At 49.3% G+C, this 14,153-nt stretch overlaps 1 protein-coding gene across 6 annotated transcripts in view; it reads right to left on the bottom strand.

The window, feature by feature from the left end:
- Kazn (kazrin, periplakin interacting protein) overlaps positions 1 to 14,153 on the bottom strand; it is a 977,884-nt gene that overhangs the window by 113,788 nt on the left and 849,943 nt on the right. The window contains exons 1-2 of one of the 6 annotated variants that reach the window (XM_076933794.1): positions 11,527 to 11,714; positions 11,007 to 11,200 (exon numbers count right to left, since the gene is read on the bottom strand). The exons of the other annotated variants lie outside the window; for them this stretch is intronic. Of the exons in view, the coding sequence (XP_076789909.1) occupies positions 11,007 to 11,200; positions 11,527 to 11,597 (265 nt within the window). The 5' untranslated portion in view covers positions 11,598 to 11,714. Of the gene's footprint in view, positions 1 to 11,006; positions 11,201 to 11,526; positions 11,715 to 14,153 lie in introns of those variants that run through there. 6 annotated transcript variants of the gene reach the window in all.

Below are 14,153 nucleotides of genomic sequence, written 5' to 3'. Positions count from 1 at the left end.
TGCTCTGGGTGCAAAAGCCAGGCTTCCATTCCTATTGTACAGACAGATAAACTGAGACCCAGAGGAAGGGTTGAGATGGATCCATTACCTTAATTGGAAGGGATCAAACTAGAAGTCAGGCTAGAAAATGTGTTTGGGCATGTGGAGTCTACGCCAACCTCCAATGTCAACCTAAGGTCAAATATATCATACATATGTCAAGTCTGCCCAGCCAACAGACGTGAATGACCACACAGGGGGAACGCAGCCATCACACATAAGGAAGTGGGCATCAGGCTGGGTGTGGGCTCCTCTGGGGCCACCATCACACGTGGGTGGCAGAGATGAAATGCCTGCTTCTGTAGACCCTACTTAAGGCAAGTACATAAATCAAGTCCAAACTGGTCTGAACAAGTCAACAGAATCGGAGGGGCCACAGAGACAAATACTGGGTGATTCCTGCTGCCCTGTGACTTGTGACTCCTTCCCCTTGATCCCCTGTGAAAAATGACTAGCGGCCAGGATAAGTCCCGATTCTGAAGTCAGCTCCCCGGTTCAAATCTTGACTCTTACAGATGAGATGGCTCAGGGGCTAAGAGTACGTGCTACTCTTCCGGACGACCCTGGGCAGCTCCAAGCCACCCGAAACTCCAGCTCCAGGGATCTGATACCCTGTTCTGGCCTCTACAGGGAGTGCATAAGAGCACAGACACACTAATTTTAGATCTTTGACCCTGGAGAGTCACCTTTTCCCCCTTGGATGGAGAATAGGTGTCATAGTGAGCCTCCGGGGCTGACGTGATAATGCTTTCTCCAACAGCTTAGTGCAGAATCAGCCCTCAGGGAACACAGGTAGCCAGCCAGATGTCTGGACCAACTAGGGTCTGCAGAACCTGCAGACAGAATGGGAAAGACGACGAAGTTGCCTCGGGTGGGGTGACCAGAGCAGATACCTGTCCCCAACCCCAAAGGAGATTATCAGGGGTGCAGGGCTCAAAGGCACTGGCAGACACCCCCAAATCCATGTAACTCCCTCTTCGTTATCCTCCTGCCTGACTGGACAGCTGCTTCCGGTGGGAATAAAATACGCTCCGCATATTTTAAATGTTTCGCTTATGAAAACCGGCAGGACTAGCTTCATAAACTGTGTAACAGTAAAGTCACTTATGAGAGACTGGTCCCACCGAGGGCTGGGATGGGGAGGGAGAGCAGGTTCCCCTAGAGTCAAGCGGCTGGGATTCCCAGAAGGCGCCATCTGGGATATCTCAGAGAGGGCACCAGATCACATCCTGGTGTCTCCTGCATGAAATAAGATCCTCCCTCTGGAATCCCAGTCCAGTCAGAGGAGAGGGGGCACTTCCGGTCTGGGTCTGTTTCCCACACTCCAGAATGCCTGGGTCTCTAGCCAATCAAGTTAATTGAAAAATTACATTGGGTTGAGAAGAAGCAGGCCAGGCTGAAGCGGACAGGCTCTCGGGAATCCTACTGGTACCCAGTACATGTCAGAACTTCAACAGTCTACGAGGGAGGAAGGGAAGAGGACCTGGGAAGCTCTGGGCCTCCTAGGAGTTTTGTGGCTCCAGGGCTCTCTGCTAGGCAAGTTACAGAAACTTCCAGCCTCAGACTGGAGCTGTAACTAAGTTGAGCAGAGAACGTGGTCACCACACATGGAGATTTGGGTTCAGTCTTCTTCCCTGCATAAAACTGGTTATGGAAAAATGTAACTACAATTTCAGCAGGAGAGGTAGAAGCAGGAGAATTAGAAGTTCAAGACTCCTTCAGTGAGGAAATTTAGGCATGAAGAATAAAAAACCAGACCAAGAGTGCAGGCCAGTGAGCATGGGTCTTGTTCACCTGGCTGCTGGATATCGGGTGCCCCACCCCCACCCCCACATCACTACATCCAGGGGTGCTATTCTAGAACGGGCCACAGGGCTACCCCAACACCCAGTCCTAATAAATATAACTGCAAATGAAGCCTGAGATGTACACCAGCCTCAGGACAAGCGCAAGGCTGCCTGTATTGCACAGGACAAGATGGTGTCCTTATACCAGGAGGCTCTGCAACGAACCCAGACTACTAAGTCCCAGTATATGGCCTTTACCTTTGTCTTCAAAGTACCCTTCCATCTATTATGTTTATTATCTCAACCTAGTGGTATGTTTTATTGTTCTCATTAGAAGGAGAAATGGTGACTCAGCCTAGTCACACAGGGTGGGTGGTGCAGCCTAGCCTGAAGCTGGTCCTCCACCCCCTCCTGTCCATTCCAGCATGCAGCCTCCTGGGCACACTTAAGTCTCTCCAGGCTGCTCTGTCCACTCTTATCTTCCTAGGACCTCTCGTGACTACAAGCATCAATTCCAAAATGGCCTGACCCATCTCTAGAGACATCTGCTACCTTCCAGGAAGCCATGTCCTTCAGACTAGACATAAAGGAATGTAACGTTCCAAATGTTTTATTTGGTGGGGCTGGAGGTGTAGCTTGCTTGCTAGAGTACTTGTCTAGCATCCAGAAGGGCCTGATTTTTGACCTCCAGCATGGTGAAGGACGCCTATAATCCTAGCACTGAGGAGGTAGAGGGCACGGGGGTCACAAGTTCAGGGTCATCCTGAGCTATATAGACTGAAAAGCCAGTTAGGGCTTCATGAGTCCCCAACTAAAACAAAAAGGCAATGTGGCTATGAACTAACCACATAATCAGGATCCAGAGGAATGTGGGGTTGTTGGGAAAGAGAGAAAAGCAATGGGGTGAGGGGCAGTCTCCGGAAACCTGACCCCACTATGGAGCTTCTTGTGTGACTTCCAGCTTTGAACACCTCTGCAGAGGGAGTGTGGCTCAGTGGTGAGACTGCAGCAGGCTCCAACTCCAGGTGTTTGGGTTGAATCTCTTCCACCCATCCGGAGTCCCAGCAAGTCACCCTACCTCCCTAAGGCTCTGTGCTCTCTCATCCGCCTTACAAGGTTGACAAGAGATTGAATTAGGCTCCACATTCCAGCCTACTGTGTGAGACTACGACACACAGTTGAGATATTCGCCTTTCTCCTCCTTCCTTGAGAGCTACATAATCTTCTGGTTCTCTTGCCTTGCAGCACTATTCCTGAGGGCTTCTGGAACCTTCTGTCCCAAGCCTTCAGGTAGAACATTCTTTGCTGACAGATCTTTCAGAGTAGGGTTTGCAGTAGCCAGGGGCTGGCTGCTCTGGGCAGTATTAATACAGGGTTCCACACAGGAATCCTCCCCTGGCATTCTCCGATTTATGACCAAGGATGTGCCTCACTCCTGCCTGGAGCGACTGCTCCAATAATATGTCCCATCCTCCCCACCCCAGACCTCGGCTGTCTGGCTCCCTCAACAGTTCAAAGGTCAGGCTTCTTCTAAGCTGAAAGCTGCCTTCTTGGGAGAGCAGAGGGGGAAAGTATTTGAAAAATGTAGATGGAAACACCGGGTGGCTTCCCACCCCCACTCCCACCCAGCTCGACAGAATACAGAACACAAGACTCGGCCTGGTACTGTGTGGACCTACTCGAACCAGCAAGGCAAGGGCTGTGTATGATTTACCCAGGGTGATCCTACTGGCGCCATCCCAGACTAGGGGCTCTTGATGCTGAATGCCTTTATGCCAGGACCTTTTGGAGTGCTGCTGGTGGGAGCCAGAAGCTGCAGGCCCCAGCATCTAGAGAGGCTTCAACCCATTCCAGAAGACCAAGAAACGCACACATAGTGACAGTCACCCTGACACAAGCTGCCGGCAGAGAGGGGTGAGGATAGAGCTTCCCTGGCGTTCCTTGCAAGCCTGCTGCATGCCTCCCATGGGAAACTGAAGCTGACAATGCACAGACTTCAGTCTGGCCACTGGACGATCATGGAGAAGTGACTTCAATAAAGGAAAGCTAGAAGTGAAGAGGGAAAAGCACTGGATGTGGTGGGGTGGGGCTGGGGCTGGGGCTCCAGGCCTGAGAACCTGGGCACTGAAAACTCCAACTCAGAAAACAGAGGTCTGGAGGCAAAGTCTCTAGCAGGCCCTGCACGCCACATGCCTGTGCATCAGTCTTCCCCGGCCCCGCTCTCTTCAGCGGAACCAAAGGTGCATACGGTTTCTCATTTTGTCAGCTTCAAACCATATACGCCATGGACTGTCCAGGCCGTGGGCTGGTGACCTCTCTCCTGATACCTGCAAAAGACTGCACAACCCCGGTGGCCGCCTGATTGGAAGAAAGATGGATGCATGTTCCCTGGGCTCAAAAGATAGGCAGGGGGGAAAGGTCATAACACAACACACACACACACACACACAGACACACAGACACACACACACACACGTACACATGTGCACACTATAGCACAGCTGGCTAGGGTTTTCAAGTGGTCCAGACGAGAGAGGTTTACACTATCACTAACTTAGGATGAAAGAAGGAAAGAAAGAGAGGGGGGGAGGAAAAGGAAGGAAGGGAGGGAGGGAGGGAGGGAGGGAGGGAGGGAGGAAGGAAGGAAGGAAGGAAGGAAGGAAGGAAGGAAGGAAGGAAGGAGGCCATCACTGCAGGCTAAGCACCAACTTGGCTGGTGAGAGCTGCCACCTACCAAATCAGTTGTGACCAAGAAATGCAGTGTCAGCTTTGGTCCGTCTCTATGCCTGACCTGGAGCAAGCCTTGACTCTCGTTCAAGAAGTCAAGTAGGGACAAGCAGATAACTCAGTCGCAGCAAAGACCCAGTTTTCAGGAAAGATAGGTCCAGTTATGTGACAGCCCAGAGCCCAGGCCGTCCTTAGACTCTGAAGAGAGCTATGTGTCTTCTCTAGCATTTCCCTTACATACACGCCTGTAAAGGGCTAACACTTCTGAGATGGAGAGGGAGCCACCCCACCCCAAAGCAGTGTGTCTAGCTGCCCCAGGAAGTACCAGGAGGGTGGTGACAGGGACATCACAGAAAGGATTCACCTGGGACCCGACTGGAGCGGCAGGCACTCCATATCAAGCCAACTGGACGGAGCCCCACATGCAAAGAGCCAACAAATCAAAGAGTCTAGTGTAAGCCCGCTCATGACAGCAATGACCAAAGAAAGATAGGAAGGAGAGAAGCGGAAACGCTGTTGCAGGGAACCTGAGAGGTGTCAACAGTTGAATCGCTCATTGAAGACAGGGTGGAGAGAAGAGAGAGCGACTCATAAAAGGTAAAGGGACCCAGAGGAGGAGGAGGAAGAGGAGGAGGAAGAAGAGGAGGAGGAGGAAGAGGAGGAGGAGGAGGGGGAGGCCTCCTCTGCACTAAAGAAAATGCCTTATCAAGAAGTCAAACAAACAAAACTTTAAGGCTGCAGGTGATAGCATTTATTGCCAACACTTGGAAAGAAGGTGGAGTCAGAGAGACTTCGTGAGTTCAAGGTCAGCCTGGTCAACACAGCACCAGGCCACGCAGAGCTACATAAGAGACTCTGTCTCAGCAAAACAAAACTGCAAACCAAAGACCAGTAAGGTGCACACTTTCACAGCAAGGAGCACAGTGTCACAGGCCACTCCTGGTCCAGAGGATGGCTCTCCTTAGCAACCCAGCCTCCTAACTACGGGTCCTGAATGTGGTCATCATAAAAAATAGTAAATAAATAAATAATCTGCCAACAGTAAAAGGTTTCTGAACAACCAAAATTAACCCAAGTTCAAAAGTATGGGGAGCCCAGGGTGCTTTGGGCCACACCCACTTGTGCTGTGTCCTGTGGCCTTGGTTCTGATCACATGACATGCACTCTGCTTGGTGTGTGCCCGCATGCCCTCACGCCGTGCGATGTCAGTGGAAGTGTCTGAAACACCTCGGCTCAGATCTAAGACTTCTGTGTTTTTAGTGGATATACAGAACTTTCTGCTCTTCCAGAAACATTAACAGTTTAATTACGGAAAACAAAGCCTTTTGGCATTTTCTTCCCAGCATGCTTCAATGTACATCGAATTAGCGTATTTTTGGATTATGTTGTTAGAATCTTTGCTCCAACAACTGCTGTTTGAGATGCTGACTTCGGCGCTATTAAACTCGTTCAATAAATCTTGGCCTGGGATTAGGACAGAAATCCCAGCAATCACTGAGATGGCCCTACACATGTTTCTGCCAATTTGTTCTATGTGGTTATGGGAAGAAACATTCTTAGTATAATGGTTAAATTATGAAATAAAAATATCGATTAACTCTGAAAAATCCAGAGGATCCTCCGCTTCCTATAGTATCATATTCAGTCAAGATTTAATAGCCTATAGCTCCAGGGGATTTGCTAACTCTACTGGCCCTGACAGGTACACACACATGCACACACATACACGCGCGCGTGCACACACATACACGCGTGCGCGCACACGCTGAAATATAATAAAATTAAAATACCCCATCCAAAGGGTATTTTGTCTTTTTTTTCTATCTGGGTCAGGTACAGGGCCTAGAAAATGACATTTAAAGATAACATGTTCCCAGGTAGTTATGCCTTAGGGGATGGCCCCAGCAAAACAACAACACTTTTATAAGCAATCTGGAACAGGCCATAGAAACATTTTGGGAGCCCCGGTTGCATCTGAAGTTGTGACCACCAGTCACAAGTGGCTGATTACAAATTAGCTAAATGTACTAAAGTTTTGTTCTCCAATTCCCAAGAGGCTTCAGAAAGTTTTGTCAAAAATCTGTCCCATGGCGTCTGCCTCAGTTTCCTCTACTGTGAACTTAAGTTCCTTCTCTGAAGGGCTGGTTTAAACTGACTAGAACTTGTGCCTGGGAGAGAAGGGATGCTGCAGGTCAAGAGCTAAAATTACCTCATCTATCTCTTTGGTACCTTCAGGAGCCATTTATACAACATGGATCTGACCTCACTGGCTCGTGACTGTGAGGTAGGATATCTGGAATGTATTGACTGAGACCCTAGCTTCCACCAACCTCAAAGCTGAGTATGCCAGCAGAAAGCATCTGAGTCCTTGCTCTGTTGTCACCTGCCTACTTGATGTCCCCATGCATGGACTTGGTACTTGCTTTGATTCATAACTTTGGTTTGTTCTGTGGCTACAGAAGTTCACTCAGGGACCCCTGGGCCTTGGGCACTCACTCACATGTGGCTCAGAATAAACTCTTCCCCAAAGCAGGATTTTGTTATTAACACTATAAAGAGAGGGTCCCTTCTAGATCATTCCCACAGGGCAGACACTTGTACCCACACCTGAAGAATCATGGGAAGAAAAGCATACTGTAGGGACAGCCTTACGTCTGCTCCAGAAGCCAGAGTGAGCTTCTGCCTTTGAGGCTTCTGCCTGTGACAGGGAGCATCCGAAATGAAAGCTTGCCTCTTTCTCAGCTGCCAGAGTAGCAGAAGGACCTCAGAGGAGCCCAGAAAAGACATAGATGGAGATGCCTGCCTCTCTGACTGTAGGTCTTTAATGGAATGCTGTGGTAATCTGGGCCCCCCCCCCAAAAAAAAAGGCTGCCCTGAATCAGCAATGACTCCCAGACCAAGCCAGATGCTAGAAGCCCACAGGCAGCATGAAGTACCCACGGTGTGTGGGTAGTTATAGAGCCACAAACCCCAGGAATCCAACCCCTTATGCTTTATCTGAAAAGAGACAGAGAGGTCACATCTGACACCCAGGACAAGGTAGCCCAGCACAGATTGGAAGCAAACATGACCAAATCACGGTCCCAGGTTGATGCCCCAAAAGGCATCATAGGGCCTTGCCTGAGCCCTGGTGAAGGCCACGCCTCCCAGTGAAACCCAGGCCACCTTTCTGTTCTAGGCAGATCCCCAGATAAGGAGGAGACCCAAAGCTAGGCAATCACAAATAATACACCAGGGCCAAGAGCTGATAAGAGCCCAAGCTGTCCCTGCCCCCTTAAAGATGCTACAACTGCACAGCCAAACAGGTTGACACAACCTGCAATCTTGGCACTTGGGAGGTAGCTGCAGGAAGACTGGGAGTTAAAGGTGAGCCTACGCTACAGGGCAAACCCTTGTTTCAACAAACTAACAGTTTTTGAGATGTGGTTCAGTGGCTACAGCAATCTTCTTCAAGGGTGAAAAACTGAGTTCTGTCCCAGGGACCCACATGGTTGAAGGCAAAAGCCATTCCCAAAAGGTATCTACAGGTACTTGTAAAAAAATAAACAAATACAAAATTTGAACCTGCAAAAGGAAGGAGCATAGGATGCCCTGCACCAGCCTGGACCATAGAATTTACTTAAGTCGACTCAGCTTGGGGCTCAGCACGCAGAGGTTCCAAAACAAGGTGTGTCCCACCTGTCAACACCTAAGCTCCTGACCCTCAAGTGTACAGAGAAAGTTCCCAAGGACGTAAAGAAGACAGCCCTCATGGTGGCCCAACGCAGGGCAGAGGAATATGAGGGCTGGAGGGAGCTCAGACATGCGCATAGCTAAGATCTGGTTCTACAGAACCTCAGCACCAGCTACAAAGGCATCCAAAGGGACTAGAGGCAGGGTGGGTGGAGGCTGGGCTCGGAAAGGCTGGAAAAACAGGCTCCACCGGTGGCTTTGGGGACCAGAAGAACTTAAGACTGGATGAATCACAGACAAGGGCTGGCTTCCTCTGTCTCCTTAGCACCCAGCCAGGCACTGGCTCCGACAGCCAGGGACAGCCTTTGAACAAAAGGCACCTGAATACTGTGGGCCTGGAGGGCCCCAAGTAGGGCAACTGAGCGCCCTGCTGTCTGTCTTACCACAGCAGGGGCTCGTGAGCTCACAAGACCATGTGGTCCATCTAAAAGAATCTCAGAAGCCAGAGCATGGATGAAAACAGAAGGGGGAGGGGGAATTAAACTAGTCATGAGTTTAACGAGGCTGTGTCCACTACTGAAACCCACGGGAGATAGAAAGACTGCTGACAGTAACATTAGGACATAGAGAAGCCAGAATGCATGGCACGGCCTCCGAAACTAACCGACTCCCCCCAAAAAAGGAAAAGAGTAACTTTTCAAAGTCTGGTCTGTGGAATCTTGTGTCAAAATTCAGGGCTGGAATGCAGCTCAGCCGGTAGAGAGCTTGCCCAGCATGCACAGGGCCACGGGCTGTATCCCCAGCACCGCATAAAGCAACAACAAACAAACACAACAGGGCAGCCATGTTGTTGTAATCCTAAGAACTGGGAGGCGGAAGCAGGAGGGTCAGAAGTTCAAGGCCAGCCTAAAAATAAGAGCCTGTTTCAAAGGGTATCTAGCAAAAGCAACAAAAAATGCTCAGAGCTTTAAATCTTAAATACTTCCAGCCCTAGCTCAGTGGTGTGGGTGTGCAAGACAGTGTACTCTGAACACGATACTGTCTACTGTGAGTTCGATGCCACCCTAATCTACATTGAAAGTTCCAGGTCAGCCAAGGCTACCTATTGAGACCCTGTCTCAAGAAAAGTAGGAGGAGGAGTAAGAAGAGGAGGAGGAAGAGGAAGCAGAGGAGGAGGAGGAGGAGGAGGAGGGGCAAAGGGAAGGAGAATGTTATTGTTGTTGTTGTTGTTGTTGTTGTTGTTATTCAATGTCATCCTCAGCTACAAGGTTACTTCACAACCAGCCTGGGAGAGCCACGGCTAAAAAAAATAACCAAACAATACAAACTCTCCATGGTAGCCAGCACCCAGACTACTGTGATCTACCCCAGCAGCTCCAGACTCTGGGGAGGTCAGTGAAGGAGGATGAAGCTATTATCTCCCAAGGGCCTCCTATGACTTTCATTAGGATCCATCTGACCCTGGAAAACTACCAGTCATGGCTTCTGGGTGTCTATCCCTTCCCAGGCTTCAGTGTCCACATCACACCACACCAAAGAACCTGCTGAGGTTTCCCACTCAAGGGTCTGCATTCTGGGTTTCCAGACAGCAAGGGTGGGTGGGGGAAACAAGACACTCTCCTAGCATGGATCAACTACCTAGTGAGATTCCTGGAGGTGGTTTGGGGAGGGTTATGGGTGGATTCTCTCAAGGACACAGAGGTAGGAATAGCTCCGGGAAACTACATGCCTGAAAGAACAGCCCATAGGCTGGACTCAGCAGCTCACACCTGTTATCCCAGCACTTAGGAGGCTGAGGCAAGAGGGCTAAGCCTGAGGCTTGTCTTGTCTAGTCTAGACTCATCTCTCTCACACACTAGACGAGTCTCTCTCTCTCTCTCTCTCTCTCTCTCTCTCACACACACACACACACACACACACACACACACACCAGTATAAGCCTAGAGTCCCAGCACTTGAAAGATGTATGGTAGGAGGTCCAAGACTTCAAGGTCATCCTCTGCCATAACCAAGTTCAAGGCCAGCCTGGGCTACATGAGACCCTGTCTCATAAAGGAAACCAAGCTAAGAGTAAAAACAGAAAGAAAATTCCATGGTTTCCAGATCTCGGCTTCTGCCATGGGTTAAACTACCAAGAATGGTGGTCTTAAAGAAGGCAATCTGCAACAGATATTTAGTATCCAATAACTTCTTTAGGCCTCAATGGCTTCATCTCTAAGATGGGGAGAATGCCAGCTGTCCCTTAGCCATGGGAATCAACAGACCTTAGCGCCTGCATCAGAACAAAACTTTGAATCTCAGCTGGCCCTCAGCAAATGGGCTTCCCATTAAGAGGCCCTGCCCTAAGGAAAGAACACATTCTTCCCTGTCCTGGGGAAAGGGCACATTCTTCCTTGCCTGGGTGCACAGGGTTTCAAAGCTGGGCGCCTGGTGTCATGGCTGTGTAGGTAGGTGTGGGAACAAGGCTCCCAGGAGACTCAGTTGTTGTTTGCTCCTTCTTTGTCTCCAGGGAGAGCCTTCTGAAGCTTCCACACGATCAAATGGCACGAAACACATTCAATGCCTGAGATAAAGTTACAGCCCAAACTGGCCTGTGCCACCTTCCTAATCCAGGCACCTGCAGATCAGCCACCCGGTGCCAGGTGGTGGGTGCACCCTGGTACAGTCCCCCAAATCCAGCATGTACACTGGGGACAGGTACCACACTGCCCTCCCTGCCCCCTCTCCTTAGCCAGGATTCATTGTCTCCAGGCCAGGGCTGAGACATCAGGGCTCACATACCTGCAGTTCCCACCTGGCTGGGAATTTCTTCCAGATCAGGGGTTTCTACAGCATCTGCAGGGCCATGGATACTGGGCAAGAGCTGAGAGGAATCACCCTGAGCAGAGTCCTCCATCTGGCTTCTTTTGAAAGCATCCAAGCAGCAGACGAGAGAAAGCCTGAAGTCTCTACCATCTCGGAGGCTTACACAGGGACTGCAGAGGAGGTGGTCCTTGGGAATTGGTGGTGATCCCGACGTCCCCCCTCCCTGGAAGGTACTCATCTGATACACATGACATCCAACGCCTTTACTGAGAATAAATCCATTAAAATAACTACACACGCGCACATGCACACACTCGTGCACACCTCCCCAGCCTGGCTCCCCTCTCTGGAGTGTTTAAGCCCTTAGTGACTTGCAGCCAACACAGAGCTCCTGGGTGATTGCTTTGTCCAGCTTTAATGATATGTTGGCTTATCTGCTAGGGCAAAAACCTGTCTGCTCGCAAATCCACCTGATCTACCATTTTTGACAACTTACCCTATTATGATGACAGAGGCAGACCTCAGGGTGGTAGGTGGTGCTTCCCTTGAGATGATTAAAAGAAGCATAAACCCTTCTTCCAGGAGACTGAGTGACAAATGGACCAGGTTAACTCAAACTGGAATATTACTGAGAATATCAAAGGTGTTTGACAACCACTGTGGAGAATCCCCAATGACTCACAAGGCCAAAGCAGCAGCCAGTCCTTCCGAGACACCTGCTAATATACGCCGGCCTGGTGATACACACACAGGGAATCCCAGCAACAGGGGAAGGGCCAAAAGAGGCAGGGGATCAGAGTTCAAGGCTAAGCTTGACTGCATAGAGAGTACTAGGGAAGCCTGAGCTACATGAGACTACCACACACCAGAAAAACAAAATTTCAACAGCCATGACTACAATGATATAGGTGGCATGTCACACACAGCTCCACACACTTCAAGTCTTTTTAGACCTTGAGAACTCCCCTGTCCTAGTAGTATTCATAGCATCAGGCCCTACAGGTTAACAGGTCAGCAATTAGACTCCTGTTCAAGCTCCAACTCGCAAGTGGGTAAAAGCACTCCCCACTTTACAGAACGGTAAACTGAGGCTCGGGACGTTCAGTAACTTATTGGATGGCACACAGCTTGTAAGAAGCAGAATCCAGAAATCCTAACCGGTGTATATTTATGTCTAAACCTGCACTTGCCCTGGCCAAGGATAAGTAAGATTCAGCCCTAAGCACTGAACCACAAGGGTCCCTGGGAAAACAATCTTCAAAGTGGTTTATACCCCTGATCACCTGGAAAGCCTACATCCTGGTGACCTCCACCCTGCCCTGCCACATGGGGAAGGTAAATGGAGCCAGTTGATCTTTGTGAGCGGCTGCTAGGAGTGTCCCAGTGCCTGGTGTGCAGGGAAACTATCTCATTCTCTTCCTAGCAGAAGGCCTTTGCAGAGCGGGTAACAGAAGGACATCTCGCTAAAGCTGCTAAAGCCCAAAGATAAAGAAAGGAATGTTGGTGCTGCTTAGGCCACGAGCGTGGAGAAGAGTGTGGAGAAGAAGAAACATTTTGCTTTTTGTCAGATAAAAATTTTTTAAAAGCTGGGTGGTGGTGGTGGGGCATACCTTTAATCCTGAAGCAGAAGCAGGCGAATCTCAGAGTTTGAGGCCAGCCTAGTCCAGGACTGCCAGGGTTACACAGAGAAAGCCTGTTTTGAAAAACAAACAACCTTCCACAAACAAACAAGAGTTAGGGAAAAAAAAAAAAAAAAGAAAGCCAAAACCCCTTAAGTTTAATAAAATATCTGCTTCTTTGAGAACACCACAAGGTTTTTCTCTTCTTCCAAGACTGAGGTCTACCAGCACTCGCCTAGGCTGCTACCCACTGCCAGTGTGACCTTGGACAAGTCCCTCAACTTTTTCCAAGAACTAGGTTTCCTTGACAGTTTCACCTACTCCAGGCTTTTGGGAGGACAATTTAAGACAAGCTTTCTTGTTTAGTTTACCTGGAGAAGGGCTCAAGGGAGGAGGCGCCCCAGGGTATACTAACTGTCTACTAACCCCTGAGAGCAAGAAGCAAGAAGGAAGGAAAGGTAACAATGTTATAAAGATCTCAGTAAGAGTGGGGCTAGGGTTATGGATACAGCTCAGTCTGTAGAGAGTCTTTAGACCGAGTGAGGGGCTTTTTTTTTTTTTTTTTTTTTTTTTTTTAAATCTTTATCTTACATGCGGAGTGGTGATGGCTGGTGCATGCCTTTAATCCCAGCACCAGGGAGGCAGAGGCAGGCAGATCTCTGAATTCAAGGCTAGCCTGGTTTACAGAGTGAGTCCCAGGACAGCCAAGGCTACATAGAAAAGTCCTATCTGGAAACCAAACCAAAACAAAGCAAAATAAATTTTACAAAGAGGTACAAAAGATAACAGCACAAACCAGACATCTTGGCCTAGGCTTTAATCCCAGCAAACCTGATGAGGCCAGCCTGGGACAGAGAGAATTTTGTAACAACAACAACAACAACAACAAAAAAAAAAAAACAAAAAAAAACAAAAAACAAACAAACAAAACAAAACTAAAGCCCACCAAAATTCAGATGTAGACAGATTGAGCATCTAGTCCACAGAGACAAATGTCATCCAAAGAGCAATATTTTCTTGTTTTAGGGTCTCCGCTCCCAAAAGCCTTACTTCTATGCCTTCCTCTGACTACACTCTCTACCACCAGGTAGCCTCAAGTCCCACCAGCCAGATCCCCTCCCAGCTCCATTTTTCTTCAGGCCACTTTCGGGCCCTGGACACATCCATCTTGGACACATTTGCCTACGGGAAATCTCCTCCCACAGAGTCAAAGCGCCCTGGAAACCCGACTGCAGTTGTTTTTGCTACAATATATCCCAGACAGCTCTCACAGCACCTGGCTCAGCAGGTGTTCAGACTGTGACTGAATGAATAACAATGGCCCATGGGTCAATTCAATTCCTGTTCCTAGTTTAAGAACACCATAGTGGGCAGCTGGTTCACTCTTCAGGCACTCTGGGACTAGGATTTCCCACATCAAGAGGCACACTGTCTATCAGGTGCCTCTGGCCGGAGGGAACTGGGGAGAAGCGGGGGCGTGGCTTATACAAGCAGCCAGTGCTCC

The sequence above is a fragment of the Arvicanthis niloticus genome, chromosome 5 (assembly GCF_011762505.2).
Source record: "Arvicanthis niloticus isolate mArvNil1 chromosome 5, mArvNil1.pat.X, whole genome shotgun sequence".
Taxonomy (NCBI): domain Eukaryota; kingdom Metazoa; phylum Chordata; class Mammalia; order Rodentia; family Muridae; genus Arvicanthis; species Arvicanthis niloticus.
This window is presented reverse-complemented; position numbering and strand designations above follow the sequence as displayed.